The sequence below is a fragment of the Ciona robusta genome, chromosome 3 (assembly GCF_009617815.1).
Source record: "Ciona robusta chromosome 3, ASM961781v2".
Lineage (NCBI taxonomy): Eukaryota > Metazoa > Chordata > Ascidiacea > Phlebobranchia > Cionidae > Ciona > Ciona robusta.
The window spans coordinates 6,178,205-6,204,479 of NC_143237.1; the positions used below are offsets into that span (position 1 = coordinate 6,178,205).

Below are 26,275 nucleotides of genomic sequence, written 5' to 3' on the forward strand. Positions count from 1 at the left end.
ATATGGCAGGTTAGGTATAGAATGTTTAATGCTAGTCGGAAAGATTTTGATAACGTTCTATCAGCATACAGGAAGATTTGGAAACGTTTGATAACCGTATCACTTGTTTTGCACATGTTCTAATTCCCTTGTACAAGATTATCACTAGAAGACAGTAAAGAACTGCCGCTTTAGAAAAGGCAGACACGATACCGAAGTTTCGTGTTATCTTGTTTGTTTTTTCAGCTTGATCGCCGTTTCTGAACAACAGGGGAAATGTGGTCCAGAACTGTGTAATAAAGCTGGCAGTGAGAACACGTATGTTCCACTTGGCCAAGGTGAGCGCAACGCATTGGTTAGTTTACCCAAGAGAACATAACGTTTGAATCAAGCAGCGGCGTATGAACCGGCGACATTTGAAGCGAATGGATGAATATGCCAAATATGGGTGACACGCACGAGCGAATACCGCTCAATTACTCGGCTCTGTACTAACTTTAGCTGTTGATTAAGCAGATGGCTGCTGGACGATGTAAAGGGTAATTTCTAGTGCGTTAGCCTTTATAATAAATGCGCAACTTCCGCGAGGCTGTTTTGTATATGTTTGAGTAAGTTAGGCACGATTTATGAACAAATTCGCCAAACTTGATATGTAGGCCTAACTTAAATTCAAAATACAAAAGGTTGTTTCAAGAAACAACAAAACAAAAGTACAAGAACACAAGGACTGTCAGGATCAAGAATTCAATTTAGAACTTAGACGGCGGCTACCGGCTGCAAAACGTTTTAAGTCTTAAAGTAAACTTAGATCCAGCCAATAATCCTAGCAAAGTGTCGCAATCTGTCAACGGGAAAGGAGAAAGGCACCACTGCTGCTTGGTAGCTTCTTAGCACTGTGGAAAATTGCTGAATGCCGATTTTGATCCGAAAGCATCGATCAGGTTATAAAAGCAACAGGTCAGCCTTGGCCATCACCAAATTCCATATCAGATTGATTTCGCCATGTACGAGTTTGAACAGGATAGTTCTATCGAAAAACGTAAAAGCGCTACAGTAAAATTAACCACTTATTCCGGTAGGGTATAATAAATTATTTGGTACTAGAGCAAGGAAACAGCCATTTTTAGGAAGCGGCATTTAAATTTGCTGCCAAAATACCAATTGATTTTTAACTTTTAATGTGTAAGAAGTAAAAATCTTGTGTTGAGTAAAAGTATTTCTGTGAACCTTTGCAGTACAGAAAAGTGTTAAGTTCTGTATTTTTCCTACCCTTTCACTTGGCATATGTTGCATGCCTTGCGCAACAAGAAATTCATTTCCTGTTATTTAAAAGCTGGTAAGTGAACTGCTGTTCTTTCATGCAGACAGATTTTCAACAATTCAAATAAAATAAAGAGTCACGATAATGCAATAGCCAATTACTCTTTAATTTTGTTTTCTGTTTTGCTACTTAAAAAATAAAACACATTCATTTTAATTTTGTTACTGCACTGCAATATTGTATTAACATTACTTGCAAAAGTATTGTGCAATCTTATGCAGAGTGTTTTTATTTGTTGGCTCTACTTTATTTGTATTGTGTGTTGAACTATTTCTGGATATCAAATTTTTATAATAATAAATCTTGTGACGCAAATTCTCAAATTTCAACTGACTATATAATATCTGATTGTCCGCTTTTGTAAATTAAGTAGTGAACATTGTATAGGCTTATTGCACCATAACATGACATTATTGGTTTAAACTTTAAAGCAACTTCATAATTTATACCTGGTTTACTTATATTTGCACAATTGAATTCCTTATCATCTTATATATGCTTAAATTGTGAAAGATAAAACTATTTGTATTGACCAGGAGAATTTTAAGCCAACCACTTGACCTTATATCTCAAAGGTTTGTAGGTATAGTATTAGGATAAGCACTGAACAAGAACTGTTAGGTTTGTAACACCAGAGCAGTGGTTCAGCTCTGTTTTGCACTTTGTTCTGTGCGTGAATGGATAAAAAAGTCACAAAGCATTGCCCAGATTCTTTAGATATAAGCCAAGGCTCCAATTTGTGGATGAATATTCTGAGAACTGTTGAGAAAGTAAGTCATACCCAATCTTTGTATGTATGAATGGTGAATGCTAATAACACATCTTGTGCGATATGTTTTTACTGAAGATTTTTGTATTTCACATCACACACTATCAATAACAATAACAATCTCATTTTTTTACTAAGCAGAATTTTCCCAGTTTCCCTCTTTTCATGTCTTTTAGGAATGCAAGTTTTCCCTTTTCCCCTCTTTTAGTGTTGATTTTCCTCTTTTAGTGTTACCCCAATAACATACTCTTTTGTTTAGGACTTACGGAATTTGCATTTTGAGAGTAACCACACTTGTATTTGTTGTCATCCTGCACAAAGAAATATTATCTGCCATCACCAACAGGCTTTAACAAATCGGTAAGAATACGATTGTTTTGAGATACGCGACAGAAAATCATCGGAAATTAATGAATCATTTCTAATTATACCGCTCGCAACGATATCATAAATCACTTGCTATCCATTAAATGGCCAGTTTGTACAATAAAAACAATAGCATACTTTATATAAGACAATCTACTGAGCTATCTAGCTCGACTTAATTAATATAATGGCATATTGTCAGTTTTATCTGATTTCGTTAGGAATGTATTGGTTAAACCACAAACAAATTTTACCGTTCCTTTAAATAACTCAATCAAGATAACAATAATGCTGGAAAACAAAATATATATATATATTTATTTATATAATTCATTTAAAGTGACTTGTTTTTATGGGTTCATTTCTGATTGTTGTGTTACTTAAACTTAATTGGTCCCTGTTTTATGAGCTGTTAAAACACATCAGGCGTTGCATAATTAGATGTAAAGTTATATCTTTACTTCTCATTAAGAGCCATTAAGTGCTGTACAAATACAAATAGGTTCAAATGTGTCTTTACTTTTTATTACACCTTTGTATAGCTTACATACTAACTGTATTAATGTGAAATGTGTAAAAACGTTCGATTCAATATTGTAACGATCAATACCTAAGCTAGACTTAACCACAGCTGTTCAATTTTATTCAGACATGGTATGTAAGATGCCTATAATGTTCATTACTTACATGTGTATATGAGATAACAGGGATTACATAATGACGTGTCTATATGATGTACAAATTAATTTGTAGTGTGTATACATATATATATATATATATATATATATATATATATGTGTTTTTTTTAAATATTCTAGTTTTGCAAATTTTGCAGTGCTTTTAAAATTGCTAATACTATGTTTGTTTTTGAATATCTAGTTTTGAAAGTTTTGCAGTGCTTTTAAAATTGCTAACACTATGTTATAGAATGCATAATAAGCTCTTGTATTCATGTTTTTAGTCTGCACGGGTGTAAAGCAGTTACTTACTGCAAATTGTGTAATTAGTCATTTTTATGACAAACCGCAGCCGGTGTTACAAGATAAATGAGGGACATGATTAGACATTACGTTACTGACTGCCGCACATGTGTGTGTTGTCACTCGAGCTTTGTTGTTATTAACAAATTAACAACTAATATCCCCATTCATGGTTTATAGTGCTTAATCAGTAGTAGCTGGGCATAAAACATTGTTTTTTTCTTTTTGCTAAAGATTCCCAATGCATGGGTTCAATGAGAGCAACTTTATTCCGCTGAGGAACTCGGAGGGTTCACCATCTTGCAAGAAGAAAAATTTTCAAACAACAAACGAAGACGGCTCTGTGTCTCCACCTCATGGTGGGAAGAAAAGAAGAGAGAATATAAGTTTAGGGAGAACAAGGAAGTTTGATCGATACGTTCGATCTACCGCTTCCCCGTGGGTTACCAGGGATTACCATCCTGGGTTGGTGGGGTGAGTGAAGTATTTTTCGGTTGCTTTTTAGGCATCTATTTGTGTTTATGTTGTCAATTTTTTTTTTCGAATTTTAGTATTTGGTGTGCATTTTGCATGGTTTATAGGCTTCAATAAATTCCCCAAGGGTGAAGTCACCGATTTTGGGTTTAGCTTAAAGCTTATATTAAATTACCACCTGTGTGTATATGCTACAATTTGCACAGCAGACATTGAATAGGCACTCTTGACACCTCTGCAAATATAAGCTGCAAAACACCAGTCTTTCGAGATCAAAGTATTGAGCACTTCATATCTGCCTACACTATATCATTGTTGTGTTTGAAAATTTCCTATACCTCCCAACCCCTAATGTACATATTCATAATTAGATTCCATGAAGAAATTGAGGATTTCTATGAATTTATGCGGCCAACTGAAGAAGAACGACAAATGCGCGAATATGTCATCAAGTCAGTTGAAGAAGTTGTATTGGAATTATGGCCGACTTGTAAGGTATGATCACTCTCATATTTATATTCTCAAGAAAATTATTTCATCACCTAAACTATGTGCATATGTTTAAAAAAATTGCTTACTTTTTGCTTACAAATTATATATATATACATTTTAATTCTCAATTTCAAAAAATATCCTGTTTTTTAAATTTTTGACATTGCAATTTTTAAACAGATTTTTGCGTTAATGTTTACATTTTATTTCTCAATTTCAAAAAATATCCTGTTTCTTAAATTTTTAACATTGCAATTTTTAAACAGATTTTTGCGTTAATATTTACATTTTATTTCTCAATTTCAAAAAATATCCTGTTTCATAAATTTTCGACATTTGCAATTTTTAAACAGATTTTTGCGTTCATGCTTAGCTTGTCACAAGTTTAAAACCAAGTTTAAATTAAACTTTTATATATTTCAAATTTGTTCCTGTTGGCTCAATGCTGCCACTTTGGTGGTTGAGTTTCTGGTTAATTATTAATTAATATTCGGTTAAACATAAGTAACCTTCGTTCTATTATAGCTCGACGTTTTTGGAAGTTTTCGGACAGATCTTTATCTCCCTACAAGGTTAGTTTTATCTCAATATATTGAACCTCTAAACCTTGTTTTATGTATTGTACCATGCTTTACTGTATATTATGTTGTGTGGTTGCTAGCAATTAGTTTATAACACAGCATAACATCATATTGCCTTAGTTTTTGGTATCTATAAATTAAAATGAGGGTAATATATTAAGCAGGTTGTGGTTTTTTATTTGGGTCAGTATTATATCAAGATGTGGTGCTACTGTATGTATGTATGCATAGATACTGGCATTGTTTAAGTTTGTTTGCACACCTTGTTTGCTGGTGAACAATGTAACTCGTTAAGTGCTAATCATGTGTGTGTGTGGGCTATTGTCTAGTTGACCACATACTGAGCCAACTTTCTCACCCACAGTGACATTGACATTGTGTTGTTCGGTGAATGGGAACATCTTCCTTTGTGGTCGCTCCAGAAAGCCCTCGTCAGCAAAGACATTGTAGCTGAGGGGTCGGTCAAAGTCTTAGACCGTGCAGCTGTAAGTTGTAGAATGTTGTAAACTTTAACATATATATATATATATTGTTTGAGGTTTTTCTTTCAACAAGCTTGGTTAAAAACATGGGTATTTCCATAAGCAGAATTAGCTGGCACTCTCTTTATTTATTTCCAGTTAATTTAGTTTCTTAGAAAGATATTTATCTTGAAGACCGGAACATTTCTTTAAAATGTAAATATAAATATACTAAACAATAACTAACGCAAAGCAATGTTATACCAAATGGTTACAAAGTACAACGTCTGGGTTTTATTGACGGCGTAAATCACATGATTAACATGCTTCATGTAATGACACAGACTCACAAATACAACTGTTATATTACATTTGTGTAATCTGATTGATAAAATGTTTATTTTGCAATGAACCGCATCGACATAAGCATAACCACCTCTTTAATCATCAGGTCCCTTTAATAAAGTTCCAACACAAAGATACTTTGGTAAAGGTTGATATAAGCTTCAATATACAAAGTGGTGTGCAGAGTGTAGAACTCATTAAGGTAGGTTTATATCTACCAGTGTTGCAAGCTGTTTATTAATCCAGTGTTTCCAAATGTTTTTTTTTTGCATAGCCTACACAAGCAATTTTACATACATAATTTTTGTTTAAAATTATTCAATTGGTATTTTGCTTACATAATTGTGGTTTTAACTGTTTATTGTTACTTGGTGTGTAGTAACGTACCATGACAATATTCATATTCAATAATCATGTATAAGCGAACATCTACTACTGTTAAAAGGTCCTTTGTTTGACTAGGCATCATCAAATGTATCCGTTTCACATTGTATATATTTATAGAAAGTTGCCATCATTTATCGGGAATAGTTACAAACATTTATGTGCCCCAGGCAATGCTGTTTACATAGCATAGAAATGTGAGAAATTACTCTAGTTTGTTGTGTAGGATTTCATGAAGAAATATCCAGCGCTACCTAAGCTTATATTTGTCCTCAAGCAATTTCTGCTCGTTCGTGAGTTAAATGAAGTGTGGACCGGTGGCCTTAGCTCATATTCTCTGATATTGATGGCCATCAGTTTTCTACAGGTATTATATTTGTATATTTGTATATGATGTCCATTAAAAGTGTGAACAACTTTATTTGTGAAGAACAACTTTATTTGCCATGTTTATCATGGAAAAAATGCTGCAGATGCTACTTTATGAAATATGAATACAGATTCTACAATCAAAGTGTAAAAAGAAAGTAAAAAGTGTAACTTGTCTACATACAATTAGCTGGCTGAAATATATGAGAGATATCTAAGTGCCTATGATTCCTATGAACATATATGAGAGATATCTAAGTGCCTATGATTCCTATGAACACCAGAAAAATACAACCAACCAATCCTCTGTAGTATTAGCCCAGCAAGAACTAGCACCCCTGAAAATTAAATTAATTCGTTGATTTGAAGTTTTTCCCCCAGTTAGAAAATCTTAAATAAAATTTACATTCCAGACCCACCCGCGTAGTGACAGTCGAGATATAACAAACAATCTCGGCGTGATGTTGCTTGAGTTTCTCGAACTCTACGGCCGTCACTTTAACTACCAGTCTCTGTGTATTTGTGTGAAGAACAAGGGCTATATCACCAAAGAAGAGGTGGGTTTCGTTTAACCCTGCGTGTGTGCTATACCCTATGCACAATGTCGAGCATCCTGGTGTCACTCGTGGGCCACTATATCCTGAATTTCCATATTTAGTTTTATTGCATTGATTGCTGCCATTATAGCAACAATGTATTGGATAATCTATTATGTATAGCATTGTTTGCAAAGATTATATATATGATTGTTTAATACAGTTAAAGTCTTTTGTTGCCTTTAAATACTTAAATCATTAAAAATATTTTCAACCAGTATAAAAATTGCATTTAACCCAAGAATTCTTAATTACAGACGTTGTACTCTAAAAATGTTAAACTAGATTACTTTATTTACAATTATCCATGGTTGAAACTAATACCGTATGTTGTACAGTTTCGAAAACAAATGGACAATGGATGTCAGCCTTCTTTGTTGTCCATTGAAGATCCTCTCACTCTAGGTAAGTGTTGATTACAAATAACAAAGATTAGATGTCGGTGATACAATAGCTGTGTGCCTTACATGATCTGGTGTGGGGATATGGTAGTTTATAATAACATAGGGACAAATCACCAACAAGGCAGAATTGGTTGCATATTTTTCTAATATTGCATAAATGTACTTTTAAATCTTGGAATAAATTTAAATGCATAGATATTTGACCCTAAATATAAAATGTTAAAATAAAATTATTATCAAGAAAAAATTTTGTTACAGTCTGTCCATATTAACTCTGTTTTTTTTTTGTGTGTCCAATTAGCAGCACAATATTCTCATTAAATTTGTAAATGCAACCATCTTGTTAAATGACCCTTTAAACTACGGTTAACCTAATTATCCTGTAATCCAATTCTGATGAACCATCTCATATGATAGCATGCCATGTGCTTGTACCATACAAACATCCAATGCCTTATTATATTACAATACCAATACACTTGTTTACAAATTCCCCTTTTTGCAGGCAATGACTTGGGTCGTGGATCATATGCTGTTATGCAAGTGAAACAAGCATTTGAGTTTTCCTTTCGTACACTCACAAATGCAATCTTTCATCTCAACTTTAACGGGAATCAACCAAGGTAAGTTTACTTTATTTATTCATGTATGTAATGCTAAACCATAGGAATGTAGTTTTTTTTTAGCAACAAAGACTTGAGTAAAAAAAATCTACATACACAACAGAATGCTAAAACCATATGAATGTATTTTTGTTGAGAAGAATTGAAGACTTTTTATTTATAAAAAATATATATATATACATGTACATTGCTTAACCATGGGAATGTAGATTTGTTAATAATAACTAAAGTTTTGAGTATTAAATAATCTATGCATTGAAACTTTGGGGCAACAAAAATGACAGACATTAGTGCATTTATCTAAAAAAAGCCGCACAATCTAATATTTTGCATTAATTTTTTCCTGTACACAAATGAAGAAAAAAATAACAGCAGCTCATTGTGGTTTTTGTTACACCACAGTAATGTAAGCAAATGTTGAGTAACGGAAAATCACGGAAATTCTTCCTTTATTTTCAGCCTCCTGTCCCTTATTGTGTATGTTCCCTATGACATCATGGAATACAGGAAAATGGCTGTTGCAAAGTGGAGAGACTACGTTAGCTCCACAAATGGTATGTTTACTTTGCCCTTTTACGTTACCACCTGTGTTGCAATCATTTAAACTATTATTTTGTCTTGCTTTTTAGAGCAATGTGTTACCTGTATAATGTATTTTAAATGTAAAGGGTTGTTTACCCATTAAGAACTATTTATTAGTGATTGGTGTCAGGAGTCTATATGCTCACCATTGTGGCGTGAACCCTTGACAATTGACTTGCTGCTGTTGTTTAATTTGTACTAAGTCAACAGTTACACACCCTTCATCCAACATAGCCGTACGCATTGTTAGTACAGTACAGTGACCACAAAACACATTTTCAATGTACTTTTCAGTGAAAACTTTCAAAATTACCACAAAAAATAGTTTTGGTCACTTACATGTTATTATGTTCAGATACAAGTAACTTGCAACATCAGAATGGTGGATATTGTTCAACATCATCTGCTTGTAGCACAGGTGACTTGCACTTTATATTAACAATCATAAAATTTATCAAGTTTAATGAATTTCAAACCACTGTAACAACTGTTTTTTTCTTGTTTAAATGCCACAGCTTACAGCAGTACACTCTGTAATACCTTTTGAAGGAGGCAAATATTTGTCATTAGAATACAAAGTGTTCTATATTAAACTGGTCATTTTCTCTCTTACATTACGACTTGTATTGATAGAAAGCCACATTGTAAACAAACCAAATGTTTTGTAGATTCTTGTTCCGATGCAACACCTGATGCACGTTACAACTCGTCAGAAAGTTCTCTCTGCACAACAGACTCGGTAAGTGTATGCTATATACTTATTCTTGTTTAAAGTACATTTACAACTACAACCCCTGCATTTTTTGTGTTTTTTTGCTTTAAGTATACTGGTAAATCATAAGCTAGTAAAGTTTTTTTTCAACTCTTACTAAATTTTTAGCAAAGGTTTATCAATTTGCCAAAAGGGTATTACATTATCTTTTTTGACTGTTTTTCTTTTTCACCCGACATTTGTTAAAATTTAATTTCAAATTATTTTTATTTCAAAATATTTTAATTAAGATTCAATTTCAAATTATTTTTTAGGACTCCGAGAGTTTGTTGGAAGACCTTTGCTCCCCGATCCCTCGACGACCCGTCGTTCACTCCAAGTCCTCTGACTGCTTGTCCTCCCTCGGAGATCAAAAGAACTCGGCTCCTAAATCTCGTGATGCGGAACGGACACATTCTGCGGACAATCGCAGTTTATCTGCCGACAGAAAACTCGCCTCACTGCCGATAAACGCACGGAAATCATCAAAACCACAAACCCCCGCTCTAGTTACCCCCTGTAAAAATGGCAAAACTGAAACTGTAGCAAATAATGTAACTTTGAAAGAAAAGCGGAAAGACGGGAACTCTGGGCTGAGCAAAAGCTCGACATCGACCACAAAAAACTCACCAGGTTTGTCAAACATCTTATTTGCATGGTCAGTCTCAATGTAAACATGGTAACTTATTTGCAAGATAGGAATTTTATTTATTACTTTTCTGTTGTATTACATATGTTGAGAATGTCCGGAAAATCTGTGTTTAATGAACCTACTGATTGCATATAGTGTTTTATCTTAATTTACAGAAATAAAACAGTTTATTTGAAACTCATTTTTTTACTATCACATGATTTTTCCTATTTAGCTCCACGCCGAAAAATTGAGCGAAACACAGCCAGTCTTATTTCGTTTACTTCTAGTAAAAATCAACCAGAAGTAAAACATCAGACAAGGGTGAGTGACACTGGCATAAACTTTGTTTTAATGAAAACACTAAAATAAAAAAATATTCTAAATCTGTGTTATATTAAAATTTATATATATACTGATAATTTATCAATTTTTTTTTTAATTTCTAAATTGTATCCATTTTTGCTGTTTTGGTTGGTTTTCTATAGATTTATGCCAACCCTAAAGATCATTGGTACATTAGAACAAAATGGATAAAAGCATTTAGATTTTCCCAGCCAATTTCTTTTAAAAATTTCCCACTCGTAATTTTTATTTTTAATGAGCAGAGAAGCGGTCCCAGTCAATATCTTTTAAATTTTTTAAATTGTATTCATTTTTTGCTGTTTCGGTTGGTTTACCATAGACGTTTGCCAACCCAAAGTACAATGCAGCATTAGAACAAAACCTATATATGCATTTAGATTTACTCTCCTTTTAAAAAATTCCTCACTTTAAATGTCTTTTAAAAATTTCCCACTTTTAATTAGTAATTTTTATTTTTATCAAGCAGAGAAACGGTCCCAGTCGTCGTGGCAACAACAGTTCCTCCTCTCGTAACCATGACAACCGGAAACCAACCAACTGCGTCAATCCCGTCGGAAACGCCAACGAATTTTCCGCGGACAGATAGTAACAGGTGGTTCCCCCAAGTTAATACAGACACTGTGGAGTTGTGCAAATACAGCGGCGCCGTCCTGCATGCCAACCGGCACCAAAACTTTGCCTATTCTGTTCTTAACGGACAAATTATTATTTTAGCATCTTAGTGCCAAAGTGCCGTTACTGAGCAGGAGTTAAATGTTTGTAATTTGCCGTTGACTCGTCGTGGCCTCAATTTTTGAGACTGCAGAGATTATTCTGTATATCTGTATGAGAATGGATACATCGGAAAAAAAGGTGGCAAAAACGCAAAAGTTTGATGAACATTTTCCTTGTACACATCCAGCATAAAACACTCTTCCAAGAAAACCCGAACTACAAGTGTATATATATAACCATAGAACAAATCGGTAAAAATAGCAAAACATGTATTGGTAGTGAACTATGCATATCTATTTTAAAAGCCACCCATGTTAAAATACCACAATTCGTTGGTATTCATTATTTCAACTTTTCATCCAAGTTCTGGGTTTGTATGTTTAATTTGTGCCTGCGTTTTGTACTTTTCATAAAAACAACCAAAAACCAACATTATAAGCAAAGGTGGGCCTTCTTTGCGGAAGTTGTATATAAACTATCGAGCGGAAAAATTGAACCCAGACCTGACCCCCTGTGTGAAGCTTAATTTTCCCTTTTTTTGTTTATTGTTAAATCAGTACTGAGTTAAGAACAACAAAATCCTAACAAGCATCTGCAAACTACGTGTGGAACAAAATATAGTTTATTTTTTGTCTTTGTTTTACGCACTTGCTGTGGGCACTGTTTGTATATTGGTTGAGTATAACACCCACAAGGTTCAAGTTGATGGTTTTACGTTTCTTGTATTCGTATTTTTTTTTGTTTCCGTGCAAAAAATTCTTAACTGCACGACGCAGCCAAACGCGTGTAGCCTGACTCTCTCACTGTTTTATTTGCTCATTAATTTCATTGCATTCAATTTTACCCTTTTTTCCCTATCAGTCAAAATCACTTTCACAATATCTCTTTTCCAGTTTTTCTGAAAACAACTCCTAAAAAAATCCTCTGTACAGAAGATGTTACATAATAATTTTTTTCTGGTAATTCTGGTTTTCTGTTCGTTACATGTAATGTGATGGTCACTGCAATCACAGCACATCATGCGCAGTTTTTAACGTTTTATCACTGTTTCGCGCACCGTGCATGTTCAACCAGGATTGGGACGCTAACTACACAAAACATTGCTTCTCCATTAAGTTTATATTCAATCTGGAAAAAGGTCTTTTTCCTCCAGCACCATTTGCTGTGGGTAAAGTTCAAACCCAGATGGTAAGAATTTGCGAGCAATGCAAATGAGAGTGTACATAAAGTGATTTTGATTGTATTGGTGCCTTGTACTGATTTTCATGTACGTGCTACCATCCAATTGCCTGTATTTTTGTACATATTTCTAACCATAGGATTTATGATTTAAAAAAATACCCTTTTTTTTCAAAAAGTTGATAAAAAATCTGGTGATTGGATGCAAACGGGCGTTTTGGAGACTGGTAGGTTGTATTTTTGATGCTTGTACTTGCATCATTTCTTTCTTGCTGCCCACATCATATCCTTGCTTTTTTGTTTCTTTGCTACAATGCTGTATGTTTAAAAAAATATTGAAAAAGTTCAAAATAGAAAATCGACAAATAAAAATTTACAAAAATAAAAGAAAAACCATAAAATAAGCAATATCTTGTGTTTTTATTGTCCAAGTCAGGACGTTTTTTGTTCACGACCATTTTTAATCTCCTAAAACTTACAGCTACCTTATTGTTAAATTGATAAAGAGTGTGAAATTTTTTATGAATATTTATGGAACAGTTAATCTCTAACGTAAACTGTAAACATAGAATTCACAGCTTAATTAAGAATGTTGTTTAGCCCAATTTTACTAGTTCTAACAGCTGTTTCAAACCTAATGTCTAAAAGTTATGTTAACAAGTAATATACTTTGTGTGCATTTACGGTCGTCACAACAAATATTCTTAAGTCTTTTAAGAATATTTTATGTTTATCACGAAAATAATTTATGTTTGTCTTTTTCATACATTTTTTGCTATGAAAGCTTTAATTCTCTCGCATACATAATGTTTTTAGGTAAAATGCTAGGTTTTGATTTTTTGGAATATTTTTTTAATGAGCATCGTGACAAACCGAAGAACAAAAGCTGTTTAATGCAAAAGTATCTTTGTGGTCGCACAAGTGTTCAAAAATCAAAACTTTATTTGCGTATAAACTCTAACACTACAATTTACGCACAACGAAATGCTAACTTAGAATACGCAAAAAAATGTCCAAAAAGTAAGGGCTTAGATAGCAGCAAAAGTACTACGCAAAAAACATGTCCAAAATACGGCTCACATAGCAGCAAAAGTACTTCAAGTTTAAAGTACGCAATTTGTTTGACGATAGCAGCAAATTTAATGATTGATATTTTGAGGATGGATTAGCACATCTAAACCTAGCTGGTATCTTAACACAGGCTAACTAGGTTGCCATTTACATTGCATTGATTTGATCCCCAAAAGTTTTCAGTAAGATTATGTGAACCAAACCAATGCAAACTAAATGGCAATTCTTTATGAGCACTTTATATAAATAAACACACTCAAAACACTTAAACAAAAACATCAAAATATCAAGGGTTACTAACACTACACTAATGTGAAGAAATAGAAAACTGGAACACACAATACAGTAAACTGCAATTATCGCACTGTAGGTGTCAGTCCATTGGATAGACCATGGTGCGAATATGGGCGACTTTGTGCAGCTCGTGCATGTTCTTTGTTCACTTGGGGCTTTTTCAAGTGACCTTGTGGTGATTTTTGTTTGTTTACTTTGTTACTGCTAGCTTTCCAAATGTGAGATATTTTGCTTTTTATCTAAACATATGTAGAAAATTAGGTTTCGGACATTAGAAAAGAACAGCATATGTTATTTTTACCACACATAACAGTTATATGTTTATATGTGAACAATTATAGTCAACACAGTGGGCCTTAAATCTTAATATTAACGTCACACCATGTTTACCTCTTTTGGAGCGGCTTTTCCTTTTGTGTCTATTCTGAAATATATAGAAAAAAGTATGAATGAATGAATGAATGAATGTAACTTACTTTATCCTCGCGTGGCCAGAAAACGACAGTTGTTATAACACTGGTGTTCATACACCTCGTGTTAGCTTATGTGACTTTGTGGGTGATTATTTTATATTGATGAAAATAGGATATTATTGAAAATGAAACATCCGAATAACTGCAATATATTATTACTATAATAGTATATTAAAACTGATAATAGTAAAATTTTGACTTACTTTTCCTGCTTTTTCCTTTGCATAGATTTGATGGTAGCAGCGGATAGTTTTGGGGGGTTGCTTCTACCCAACATGCAAGGCTGGAAATAAAATTATCAAGACAGGATTATAAACGTAAGTAATTTAAATGTGGTTGACTTACTTTTGACCTACTTTCTAATTTTTTTATCTTATAAATAGACAGATTTCCTATATAAGTGAAGTTCCATAGTTAATATATTATTTTGGAGCATTGAACACTGAATTATTACACTAATGGTCCAATTCTGGCTTAAATTCCAGGTCCTATTGTGTGCTTTGCTGTAGGACCTCACTCAAATAGCGTTTGTAAAGTTTAGGCAAATATAAATTGCACTAAAATAGCTAAAATTTTACAAATATATTAAAATGCACACTGACAAATATAAATTGCACTAAACCATGGCTAAGAATTTACCATGAAGTGCAGTTTTATGCTGTAGTGTAAGTTATATTTATCTAATTTTTGGCTCATCCTACCTTTGGTTTAAGTTGAATGATTCTTGATTGGGAAATAATTTCCATTCTTTCCTGAACTGAAGTTTCGAAAAACAATTCATGCAGTTCGTACATTGCCGCTTGTAGCTAAAAAATGTCAATATTTGTTGTTTAATAATTCGTTCCTGGCCAATCCTTACGTTATTAGCTAAAAATTGTTGTACTTGCACTGCAGTACCAGTATACAAATGTGGTATAACTATTGTAATGATGTGTTCGTAAGGTACTTCACTGTTTTATATTTTCATGATCTTTATGTTTTGCGTAAACCGTTGTGTTTTTGAGAGTCAATCGCATGGTTTTGTTAAGTTAAATATTTATCATACCTCAACCATATTTTCCAATTTCTAACACAAGTTTTCTGACCGTATTATATACAGGATTTAACTTTTAAAAATAGCCCAAAGGTTTTTGATTCATTGTTAGCTTAATAAACAAAATCCCATAACCCACTTTTGGAATATATTTTAAAAGTACTGTTACATAGGAAAATATATTTTAAAAATTGTTATATATATATATATATATATAATTTTATTTTTTAATTATTTTTAAAATTGTGATATAACATTGTATGTGTTTTGTATAGACAATAACCTGCAGGAAAAGTCGATCAAGAAAAGTTTCATCTTGTTTTGAACTCTCGTTGCTCCCGTTTGAATTTGCTAAGTTTGAAACTTCATCACTTTTGATTGATAAGATTGTTCGACTTGTGTCCTGTTTAATACATAGGTAATTATAAATTTTTTAAACTATTTTTCAAACACATTATACAGAGATTATATATTTTTCAAACTTTTAATTTTTTGTAAGTAAACAAATTAGAATATGTGAGTTAAATTTACGTATAAAGTTATGACAAATAATTTCCAATACAATGTTTTTGAAATTCAATCATGTTTTTCAGTTTTTTTTTGTAAAATATTAATTTTGTTAGACCTTATTGAGTATTATTTATCGCACAATATCATTTTTTATTTGACAATTTTTTTTATTAAAATATACAAACGACAGATTAAAATGCAACATTATACTTAAGAACACATATCGTTCAATTTAAGTTTATACTTCATGATTAATGCATGAAATAACGAACCCTTATAGTTTGCATGATATCTTGTGCAGGTCGCGAACGTAACAACCTCCTTGTAAGATGACCTTTAATCAACGCACTTAACTTACAAAAGCTTGGCTGTAGCTTTTCTAACACCTGTGTTAAAAAAGTGTGCGGTTTTTTTAACTTCTAACGCGTCATATGAAATGACAATACACTATGTATGGTACAAAAATTTAATTACAAAACATTAATGTCCACACTGAATGAATTATGTAGTTTTTCGGACACCTGTGTTAAATGAATAAGTGGTGTATTTAACTAAAAAAAGAGTGTATTGTTTTTTTTAACTGCTAACGCAGCATATGAAATGAGTAGTGACAATACACTATGTATGGTTCAAAAATTACAAAACATTAATGTACACACTGAATGTATTATGTAGCTTTTCTAAGACCTGTGTTAAAAAGTAAGTGGTGTATTTTACTGCTAAAAAAATGAAAATACACTCGTATGTTGGTTGTATGTTGGAACATCAAATTACAAAACAGTAATGTATTCATATCTTTGCTTACGTAACAAAAGTAATATTATCTCAAAACATTGAATGAATTGGAATAAAAATGTGGTTGCTAAATCCTGATATAACTTAACCCAAACTAGCAGTAGGATACAACTAAAAAGGTTAAGGGAAATTTGAATGACAACTTAATATCGAAATATACATACACACTACTATTGCCTAATGTATGCAACATAATTTAAAGTTTAAACACAAAAAATGTTCCATTACAGTTCAACAGGTAAACCACTGTAAAATAACTAATTGTAATCAAAACAAACCTTATTCAAGTTTTGACCAGTCGGAACCGGTTTGGTGACCACATCAAGGTCTTGTAAGTTCATCTTTGTAATAGATTCAACAGAAACGGCCAGGTGTGGCTGACTTTTCAACAATTCCTAGTTTAAAAATAATCAGTTATAAGACTGTTAGTTGAAAAATTCAGTTATAAGACTTTTAATTAAAAAAATTCAGTAATATGACTTTTTGTTGAAAAATTCAGTTATAAGACTTTTAGTTGAAAAATTCAGTTTTAATACTTTTACCTTAACCTGTTTGCATATATTAGCAAGCAATTTGCAAAAAAAATCCAAAAAGTTGTGGAAATGAACAAGGTAGGTACAATTTTAAAAGGAAAAAATTTTTCATCATTTTTTTTTATAAAATATTGTAAAATATATACCTTCTGTAGTAGATTAAGTTGTAGTTCATGCTGTTCTTGCAGAGCTTTCAATTCATCTTGATGTTGCTTTTCAAGCATTTTACAATATTCGTTTACTTTTGTTCCATCTGTGAAAACGAAACATGTGGTCACATAATAAGGCTTCATCAAATTTTTCATTCAATATTGAAAAAATAGTGAAATTACTGTTTAACTGTGATTGTTTTTTTCAATTCCAGCTATGGCAGAAAATTTTAAAACGGTTTGAACAAGTAAAACATTAAAAACAATACACCAGGTTGTTGCGACACACACTTTGAGAACTGCTGCTGAATACACCAATAGCACAACATTCTGGTTTGTACAAATATAACTTGAATACTCCTTTGACAATTTACAACCCAACCCACAGTTTGAGAACCGCTGTCATATTCTAAAAACACAACAAACCTTTCGATGTCGTAGTGGATCTCTTGCTGCAGCTCCGACTCATTGATGCATGACTTTCCTCGGAGTCAGACGGCATCTCCAACCTCCTCTTCACATCTCGACAATAAACACTTCCTTCTGTCGTCTCTGATCCAATCTCATCATCCGCATCAATCGAATATATTCTGATCAAGATTCATTTTATGGAGTGGCAGATAAATCTAAAATACTTGAGAGGGGGTTCTGTCATGACAGCAAAAATACCCTAGTTGCGCCCATAGCTCTTAAGATATTTCATAAAAGAGCAAAAAATGAAACATCATGAACTGTTGTTCATGCACAACTGTTGCATCCGATACTCACGAGTGGATGTTCTTTGTATTGATGAGGAATGGAGATGGAGCATCCAGGGAGTAGGAGCCGGACCTCACACGATGTCCTCTTGTCTCATCGTGAGATGACAAAGTTGAAGAAGCTGAAAATAAAAAAATAAATAAAATAAACTATTAATGTATATATACTAATTCTAAAACAGCTTTAATGGTAATTTATTTCAATATCAAATTTTTAGTTTATTTAGGTCGTCCTAAACTAACTATTTATCTAGAAAAATAACACTAAAAGCTGATGTGAATGAGCATTGAATGTTATTTACTTGAAAAAAAGGCCAACATGGTCATCAGTGGTGATAAATTTTCAGAAAAAAATGTTTTTAGTTTTAGAATTGCTTATTTGGAGCATAGAGCAGAATTTTAACGTTTTTGTTCAATTTGTAAAATATTTAAAGTTTAAAGAGTAAAAGATTACAAACCTTTGCTTAATGTTTGTGAATATGCAGCTGAGTCCGTTGATTGACTTGATTTATTCACAACTTCATCTAAAAAGAGAGATAATGTTATAAATATTAAATGAATGAATGCATACCTTACAAAGACATACGAATTCCTAAATTCAAAATACATAGTTTCAAATATTTTTAATGTTACATTTTACATCATAATTGTTAAAGAGTCTGGACCACGCTCATACAAGGTGGTTTTAAATGAAAATTTACACTTAATAAATACTATCTGTGGTAATTTTTTGTGAAAAAAATATTTAGTTTGGCCAAAAAAACGTTTTAAAATGTGCCAAAAAATTCGCCTGTTGTTGCGTCACTCGCGGGCACTATGACGTAAATTACGTCACGATCTTTTCTAATCGATCAGCTGATTTAGGCTTTGCTGTTTGCAGCAAAACAGAGTGTACCGTCGACATAGCATTTTCTGTTACTTTTAAATTAAGAAATATGCGTAGGTATTGCCGTGGCCTGATTTTAGTTTAAAATTAATATTTTTTAAAATTGTTTGTAAGTGTATTACAGTATTACGCTATTTAAATTTGTCAGTTAACAATAATGTAAAAGTGTCAGTGTGTGATGTATAGTCAGGTAGAAGTATTTCATCTAATGAAGTGACATAAGTGAAGATCCTAGTCCACTAGCAATAGATATTGAGCCTTTCCAGTTTGAACCTGTACTTCCAGCAAGTGTTGGGGAAGTAGACAGGCCAAGACCATGGAAAATAAGTGAAGCTGAGCAAATCAATAACACAATTTGGTGGGTTGACCAAGAATAGCATTTATTAAAAAAATGTGACATTTAATAAGTCTGTTGGTTAAAGTTTGCACTGTCTTTTTTCCTGAATTTGTTGAAATTTGTGTAAACAGATATGTGTTGCAAATATGATATTCTTGACTGAGACCTGAGCATGGAATACAAATTTAGTGAAATCAATTTACTCTAGTATAGCATTTATTGTTGATTTGTTGGCCTTCATACCAAAAAGTTGGTCAATCACATGTTTATGGTGTTTATTTTGTTTAGACAGTATCGCTACACAGCTGATCAGAACTTTGTTCGATAGGTACCGGAATGACTGGAAAAGGAAAACAGAAAGGTTCCATCATTACTGATCAAAAGTATAAGCGAACAACATTATAGTGACAGTTCAACAACATTTGCAAGAATATTTCATCATTTAGTTTTGAATGGTCTTGTTTTATACTAAATGTAATTCATGCAAGAGTTATGTTGTTTTAAATTAAGTACATTCAACATTACTAGAAATACATATTTAAGTATTGGATTATTTTCATTGTTTTGAATAAAGAATGATTGTACCAGATGGTGGATCTCTTCTTCTGCGCTCTCCAAATAAATGCTACTTACCTGATCCGAACAAGTTTCCTTGCATATCCTAATGAGAACATATCATAGTAAAACTACCTGAAGTAAAATGTGCACTACAAATATGAGATGACCCGCATACCAATGTAATGTTGCTTGCTTTTTTCTAAGCCCCGCTCTTCCTTTTGAAAATGAAAACACACACACCTATATATATATACTTATTATTACTTTAGTCATTCTTGTCTTGCTATTTTAAACACAACACCTATCAGGCATGATTACTCGGCTTATGGTAAACTCCTATATGGTAACTTTAAATACAGATATAAATATAGTCTATGCCATATAGGGAAAAAAGAAAAAGAATTTAAAATCTGAACCCTAGAAAGTCACGAATTCTCCACTAAGCTTGGTAGGCTATTTTGTGTGGTTATACACGGATCCCTAGGAAATAGTTTCCAATAAGTTGCTAAAGCCATAAGTACTGTTAATACCTTAAAAAACGTTTTGATTTGCTTATCTATCAAAACTGCACCAATAAACGATAAATCGCTGATAGGCCGGGTTTTCCCCATAAACGAAATATTGCATTGTGACGTCACAGTGCCCGCGAGTGACGTTTTTTACAACTTTGAAATTTGATTTTTTAAACGTTCATAACTTTTAAATTAAAGCGAATTTTCACAAACTGGCTGTTAATTTAGCATCAGTAGACATAAAACTTTATTCTTATGCAAAAAACTGCGCAACCATGAGAACCGTGGGCCGGACTCTTTAATATTACCTGTCGTATTTTCTGCAGTTTCCTCAGATTTCTGAAACAAAATGAATAGGTTTTAGAATACAAACAGTTTACATTTTTGGGGGTTTACAACGGTTCCCTAATAAAACTACAGGTTGCGTGCGGTTGCAAATGGTTGCAGATATTTTAATTATTTTAAACAGAAATGCGAGACGGTCACGTTCAATAGATGTCAAATGACTGTACGAGTATAACAAACCAACTTTTGGTCAGATACCTTGAATGGTTTTTGAGTTATCGAAATAACCAAAATATCTGCAAGCGTTTGCAACCGTGTGCAACCTGTAGTTATTTTTTTTAGGGACATGTTTACAACTAGTAACTGATACATTAGAGTAAAAATGTATATATATATACTTCACAATTTATATTTATATAACTAACCTCCTCTGCTTCCAGTGCATTCTTATATGAAGCCATTAATTCCTTTGTTTCTGGAGTCACAGTTGACATTGTGACATCACAAGCAGCAGGAGATACCTCTGAACTATCCCCTTGCAGTGATGATAAAGTGAGAAGTTCAGAATTTTCCACAGACTTTAAAAGTTGAGAATTTGGTGAAGAGTCGTTCTTATTGCATGCCAGTTCATTGTTTATTATTTTTAAAGCTTTGTTAATATGTTCCGTTGCTTTGCATGGAGAGGTATCTGTACTTGTAGAGACTGCTTCAATTGTTTTTTTAGGAGTCCTTGGTTTTGGTGAAGAGGAGCAATCTTCTTCCTCTGAAGGCGATTTCTTACTCGGAAGAGTTCTCATGCTCGCAAAGGCTCCTAACTCGCTCCTTACTGCATCCAATACAGAGTCCACGAAATGACTAGCTGTGCTGTTCATCACACTCAAGTCTCCGGATGTTAGGCTCTCCTCATCATCTGTGTTCGAATGATGATCAACTGATGCGGGAGGATTATGGTTGAAAACTACAGTGGCTTGTGTGTTTTCAGCCCAAGTATTCCCACTTGATGAGGATGGAGTGGAAGAACCAGCAGCTGCAAAGATATGTTTAAACTTATATAAACACACTGTATGTTTCTTCTTAATAAACTACCATTTTTTTTTAAAAATAAACTTTATCGACTTTTTAATTGTTAAAAAACTGTTTGCCCCAAATTGTTATACAGTGTTTAAATTTCAGCATAAAACCTTAGTTTATTATAAATTAATCTTGTAAATAAGAACCTTAAATCAATGCAGTATTACCAACCTTGCAAGAGTTTAATTTCAGGTTTGGTTGCAGTTGAATTATTGAGTGAAGCATCAAGAGTTAAAGATTTTTGAAGAAGATTTTGGAGGCTCTTCCGGTACGCATTTTCCTGGAAACTGTTTTCTTCCTCACTGGAAGAATCAGAGGTTTCTGAAGATTTTGCAGTTTCCGAATCGGAGGAAGACACTTGTGTAGCTCTCTCTGTTTCTAAAGATAAAAATATGGTTATCTAATTATTAATATTTTAGTTTAACAAAGACCTATTAGCTATTACAAATTCTATTTATATACTTAACTATATATTACAGGTTCTATAGGACTCAGGCCAGAGTTGGCATGTTACCTCAAAACACACATAGTTAAAAAATTTAGGATTAAAATATAAAAATTTTTAACAATATTTTATTTTTAACAAGGATAATAAAATCTACAGTCATTAAATTTGTAGGATTTGATAATATTGAAAATAACAAAACTTAGACCGTTTAGCTGTATTAAATTTAGCGATTCCAACCCTAATCTGGTGCTCATAAAAATGCAAAATTTGGTTGGACATGATTTTTGTCTGTTTCAGTTTTCGTAGCACAAATCCATAAACTATTTAAGAAAGATTTATTAAAAAATCCATAAAACCTGTTGTTTCATTGGTATCTTGCAGCGACTTGGTTACTTCATCTGGTTCTTCCTGTATGTTTATTGGTCCAGTGGTCAGACATAAAGTGCTTGAAGCAAGGGGAATTTTTGGTGAACTCTCCTGACTTGAAGGTCCACTATCAGTCTGTGGTGACAATATTTAATTATTAATTTATGGAACTTGACGCTTTTCTATTTGTTTAGATTTTGCACAACACATAACTTATTATGTTAGGATACATAGCCTACTCAAATGCACTAAAAAATGTTTTATAAGGTTCAATCTACATTGGCCAACAAGCAATTGAATTTTCCAAATCTTTTCTCAATAAGGTAAGTTGTTTAGACTTGTTGCTTTACCAACAGTCAAACAGTGTTATGATAGCCATTGATAGATAGATTGAACACTATGTTGATACCTCCACACTTGATAGAATTGCTTCTACTTTCGAGATAAGGTTGTTGGTACATCTTTGACGACGTCTGCGTTCTTTTTCCAACGCCTTGTTCCGATAAACTTGCATTTCAACTTTGGAGGCGCAACAAACCTGTCAAAACATAGGACACAAGTCATGACACTGAGCATGGGAACTGTTTATACAGGGTTGTCTGATATGTATTGATAAAGTGGCCCAATATAAAATCAGTCTTATGAATTAGACAGGTTGGCCAATTTCGAGCTAAGTACCATCCTGCCTTATGAAAAACTTCATTCACTTTAACACTAAATTTAACATTAATGTTGAAGTAACGCACTTTTCAGTAGGTTTACTAATGAACATTCTTTCCATGAACTGGACACCATAGTAAAAAAAACAAAAAATGTAATACGTTATAGGTTAAGGTTTACCATTGGTGGAAGAATGGGTTTTCTGTGAAAAATAATATTTGATGATCTTTGAATTGGTGATCGCGGTGAGTGACAACCACACGAGGACTCAGAGAGCCAACTGCTGTTGCTGCTTGATGAGTTATTGCTTCGATCTAAACTCGTAGTGCTACCATTCTGTAAAAAAATAATCATTGCAAACATGCCAGTCTACAGAATATGCTCCGGACGAGATCTCGCGGATGCAAGACAGTTATATTTTCTGTGCAGCTTGCAGGCAATCATTAAAAATCAATGTGCATGGCATGGCACATACCACATACAATTGCAAGCCCCATTAGGAAAGCCTAGTTAATTTGATATATATATACATTTGGTTCATTCTCAATTAATTGGTATGTGTGGTAAAAAATATCGCCTGTGCACCTGCCATACTACTGACTGAAATATAATTGCATAAGCAGAAATCGCCAAAAATATGAAATTCTTACCCGCAAAGAGTCATTTGAAAATGATGGTGGTGGCATCAACAACTGGTCGAGAATTTTTTCCATATCCATATCTGTGTAATGTATGGATGATTTGACTTTAGTATCTAAACATTTTACTTAAAACAAAAGCTTTTTTTGTAAACTTTATTGGCAACTGCTATTGAACGATCCACAGCCAGTAATAAACATACACACGCTGATTCCCATCCACTCGATTTTCGCGCAACTAACGACCACTCCTCAACCGTCGTAAGCGAACGTTAGGTAAAAATGACATTCTTTGATGGTGTTTTAAAGTGGTCAGTGGCCAAGCAGAAGTATAATACAAAATAAACTTAGATTTGGTAAATAACACTTACTATATTTCTGATTACGTTGACTTATAATTATGTAAAATGTATTGTGCTATTTAAATTTGTAGAAATGTTTTCAAAATTAATACGTTTGTGTCCCCTTTAAAGTACGTCATATGTTTTAAGAAAGTCAAAGATTGTTTCGGTTGATTTCACACAAGTAAAAACAAACGAACAAATGTGTTTGTATTTTTGCAAGCATAGCAACACGTGGCAAAGAATCAATTGAGAAAGTATGCTTTGTTTATAAATATAAAACATTTGAAAGGAACTTTTATTCTTGATATTACTTTATCTTCCATCATTGGTAAAAGATCACGAACTTTGACTTAATCACATCACACACGACCTGCCGTATTGACTTTTTCTTATCTTATCGTTTTCCCTTTTTCCTTCGCCTTATTAGAGAAAAGAACGCGGCGATTCCTAAAATGAGAGAAAAATGACCGTGAGATGTAACTTTTAGTACGCTAAACCTGCGCTAAACAACTAACGCTTTTGATTTTTTTTGTTTAAACCTTTTGTTCCTCATAAAAGAGAGTTTCTGTTTAGGTTGGCAGGAGTTTCATGGATTCGTGGAAATTTATATAATTTGGAACTAATTATTGGACATTTTAAGTGATATTTTCCGTAGTTCTTGTATTATTGTGTTTACTGTGCAGTTATGTATAATTGGTTGGCGTAGCTATATAATTTAACCTATATTATTACTAAAATACTGTGTAGTAACTGCGATATTTTTGCGCATGCTGTCATATTGGAAGGGTTTATGTTCAATCCATGTTAAATATTTAAATAGCAGAGTACATTAGCATTACTTGAGCCAAAGCATGAAAACCTTTGATGAAAACTATATGAACGGTAAAAATAACATTAACAATGATATTATACCAAATAACGGTCTAGATGAAAATGCAGACTCGGGAGAAGGAGTCGCTGGTACAACTTCAGACTACATCTTAATCGCCATGATTGTAGCGATGATGTTCTGCATGACCATCTGTTGTTTGTGCCTCTTCTGCCGATCATCCTCCCATTGTGTTGTTTGTGGGTTCAACTTCGAAATGACGAACCAAACAACTTCAATTGCGATCGATGACCTCAGTGAGCTTCATGAGGTTGTTCCTCTCACTCCAACTGCAACTGGAAACGATGCGCTGCCGAACATCGAAAACATTCTTTGCTCCGATCCCCCGCCTCCCAAGTACAGTGAGGTGGCAAGCATGTCGATGCGGGATCGTTTCCGCTGGAAGTCGAGGCGAAAAAAGAACTCGTCAAGTCGCGATAAATCGGATACTTCAAGTCGAAAGAACGACTCAATTGTCCGAGGACAAAGCAAACGATCATCAACAGGAAGAATCGGGCGCTCTTCTCAATCTATGTTTCAACGGAGCATTAGTTACCAACATCCAAGGATCACCAGTCTCCGCTCCTCTGCTACTATGCCGGAGAAGAAAGATCAACCAGCCAGAGGGTCGATTTCTTTTTCAGCTGTACCCGCCCAGCATGCCTCACTACCTACGAACCATACATCAAGTGTATTGCTTGAAGTTTCTCCGAAAACAGACACGGTCTTCACTATCGGAGATAAAACTTTGTCCCAATCTGACTCCACCAAGTCATTGGTTTCACAAAAAGCTGCCAGTGTTAGCTCAGAAACGAATAAAAAAGTAGCAGAACAGGGCAATGAGCTGCCACCTTCTTCTGAGTCTTATGATGATGATGAAGTGTTCATATAAAAATCCACCGGGTTTGCACATCTAATGTCTCTGTGTTCCGTCATATACTTGTATAGTGAACTTTTCCATGTATCCTGCCTAGAGTTAAGCTTGTAAGCTTTCACATAAATTGCACTTATGCTCTGTAAATTGTGTTTCAACTATAATATACAGCAGCATGCTGCATGCTACCAATAATGCGGTAATGTGCCATGTTTTCTATAATGTAGACCACTTGTTTGTACAAGATCGTGTGGAAGGTGCTAATTAACCAGGTTGATCTCACGTTTGTTTTCTTAATTTTTTGTACCCTTACTACATTGCGCTACAATAGTTTCTGTAGTTGTGTCACCTGTATACCGCTTGCAAAGTGAACAATCCTAAATTTGTTTTGTAATTCCAATTTAACAATAAATCAGTTAACAATTTTTAGACACTTAATGGTAAA

At 33.4% G+C, this 26,275-nt stretch overlaps 3 protein-coding genes and 1 long non-coding RNA gene across 8 annotated transcripts; 2 read left to right on the forward strand and 2 right to left on the reverse strand.

The window, feature by feature from the left end:
• The first annotated feature begins 182 nt into the window (after positions 1-182).
• On the forward strand, positions 183-12,775 carry LOC149738594 (uncharacterized). Of its 3 annotated transcripts, none has more exons than XM_089875069.1 (18): positions 186-1,315; positions 1,876-2,070; positions 2,329-2,429; positions 3,650-3,889; positions 4,261-4,384; positions 4,907-4,953; positions 5,327-5,447; positions 5,875-5,970; positions 6,379-6,519; positions 6,935-7,078; positions 7,456-7,522; positions 8,027-8,144; positions 8,604-8,698; positions 9,082-9,144; positions 9,395-9,465; positions 9,753-10,110; positions 10,344-10,432; positions 10,938-12,775. In XM_089875069.1, the coding sequence occupies exons 2-18, from the start codon at positions 1,978-1,980 to the stop codon at positions 11,058-11,060; spliced, it is 2,091 nt and encodes a 696-aa protein (XP_089731195.1). In that variant the 5' UTR covers positions 186-1,315; positions 1,876-1,977; the 3' UTR covers positions 11,061-12,775. The 3 variants fall into 3 exon arrangements, with proteins under 3 accessions (XP_089731197.1, XP_089731195.1, XP_089731196.1); XM_089875070.1 differs by having other exon boundaries at positions 190-1,315; positions 10,941-12,775; XM_089875071.1 differs by lacking the exon at positions 9,082-9,144 and having other exon boundaries at positions 183-1,315.
• Positions 12,776-13,291: 516 nt separating this feature from the next.
• On the reverse strand, positions 13,292-24,020 carry LOC149738595 (uncharacterized). 2 transcript variants are annotated; one of them, XM_089875065.1, is made up of 18 exons: positions 23,757-24,019; positions 23,287-23,442; positions 22,856-22,984; positions 22,437-22,581; positions 21,804-22,010; positions 20,987-21,588; positions 20,585-20,615; positions 18,442-18,507; positions 17,994-18,105; positions 17,652-17,815; positions 17,223-17,329; positions 16,822-16,938; positions 16,021-16,134; positions 15,522-15,641; positions 14,907-15,011; positions 14,409-14,488; positions 14,123-14,156; positions 13,292-13,971 (listed from the first exon to the last, which is right to left on the reverse strand). In XM_089875065.1, exons 1-18 carry the CDS (start codon positions 23,823-23,825, stop codon positions 13,795-13,797), a joined length of 2,535 nt encoding a protein of 844 aa, XP_089731191.1. In that variant the 5' UTR covers positions 23,826-24,019; the 3' UTR covers positions 13,292-13,794. The 2 variants fall into 2 exon arrangements, with proteins under 2 accessions (XP_089731191.1, XP_089731192.1); XM_089875066.1 differs by lacking the exon at positions 16,021-16,134 and having other exon boundaries at positions 23,757-24,020.
• Positions 19,004-20,577, reverse strand: LOC149738596 (uncharacterized). The gene is made up of 2 exons (XR_016384642.1): positions 19,940-20,577; positions 19,004-19,867 (listed from the first exon to the last, which is right to left on the reverse strand). It is a non-coding gene; the product is annotated as an uncharacterized LOC149738596 (long non-coding RNA).
• Positions 24,021-24,451: 431 nt separating the features above from the next.
• On the forward strand, positions 24,452-26,261 carry LOC149738597 (uncharacterized). Of its 2 annotated transcripts, none has more exons than XM_089875078.1 (2): positions 24,452-24,970; positions 25,016-26,261. In XM_089875078.1, the coding sequence occupies exons 1-2, from the start codon at positions 24,940-24,942 to the stop codon at positions 25,846-25,848; spliced, it is 864 nt and encodes a 287-aa protein (XP_089731204.1). In that variant the 5' UTR covers positions 24,452-24,939; the 3' UTR covers positions 25,849-26,261. The 2 variants fall into 2 exon arrangements, with proteins under 2 accessions (XP_089731204.1, XP_089731205.1); XM_089875079.1 differs by having other exon boundaries at positions 24,455-24,970; positions 25,028-26,261.
• Positions 26,262-26,275: the final 14 nt, after the last annotated feature.

What these genes read in the sequence shown, in the direction of transcription:
- LOC149738595 (XM_089875065.1), bottom strand. Translation starts at nt 23,825, where the DNA reads ATGGATATGGAAAAAATTCTCGACCAGTTGTTGATGCCACCACCATCA. An exon ending in ATCCACTACGACATCGAAAG is followed by an intron (nt 17,330 to 17,651) that starts GTTTGTTGTGTT and finishes TCGTTTTCACAG; the next exon opens with ATGGAACAAAAGTAAACGAA. An exon ending in CAAAGGAAAAAGCAGGAAAA is followed by an intron (nt 14,157 to 14,408) that starts GTAAGTCAAAAT and finishes TATATATTTCAG; the next exon opens with AATAGACACAAAAGGAAAAG.
- LOC149738597 (XM_089875078.1), top strand. Translation starts at nt 24,940, where the DNA reads ATGAAAACCTTTGATGAAAACTATATGAACG. An exon ending in TGATGAAAACTATATGAACG is followed by an intron (nt 24,971 to 25,015) that starts GTAAAAATAACA and finishes ATAACGGTCTAG; the next exon opens with ATGAAAATGCAGACTCGGGA.
- LOC149738594 (XM_089875069.1), top strand. Translation starts at nt 1,978, where the DNA reads ATGGATAAAAAAGTCACAAAGCATTGCCCAGATTCTTTAGATATAAGC. An exon ending in TTCTGAGAACTGTTGAGAAA is followed by an intron (nt 2,071 to 2,328) that starts GTAAGTCATACC and finishes TCTTTTGTTTAG; the next exon opens with GACTTACGGAATTTGCATTT. An exon ending in CTACGTTAGCTCCACAAATG is followed by an intron (nt 8,699 to 9,081) that starts GTATGTTTACTT and finishes TATTATGTTCAG; the next exon opens with ATACAAGTAACTTGCAACAT.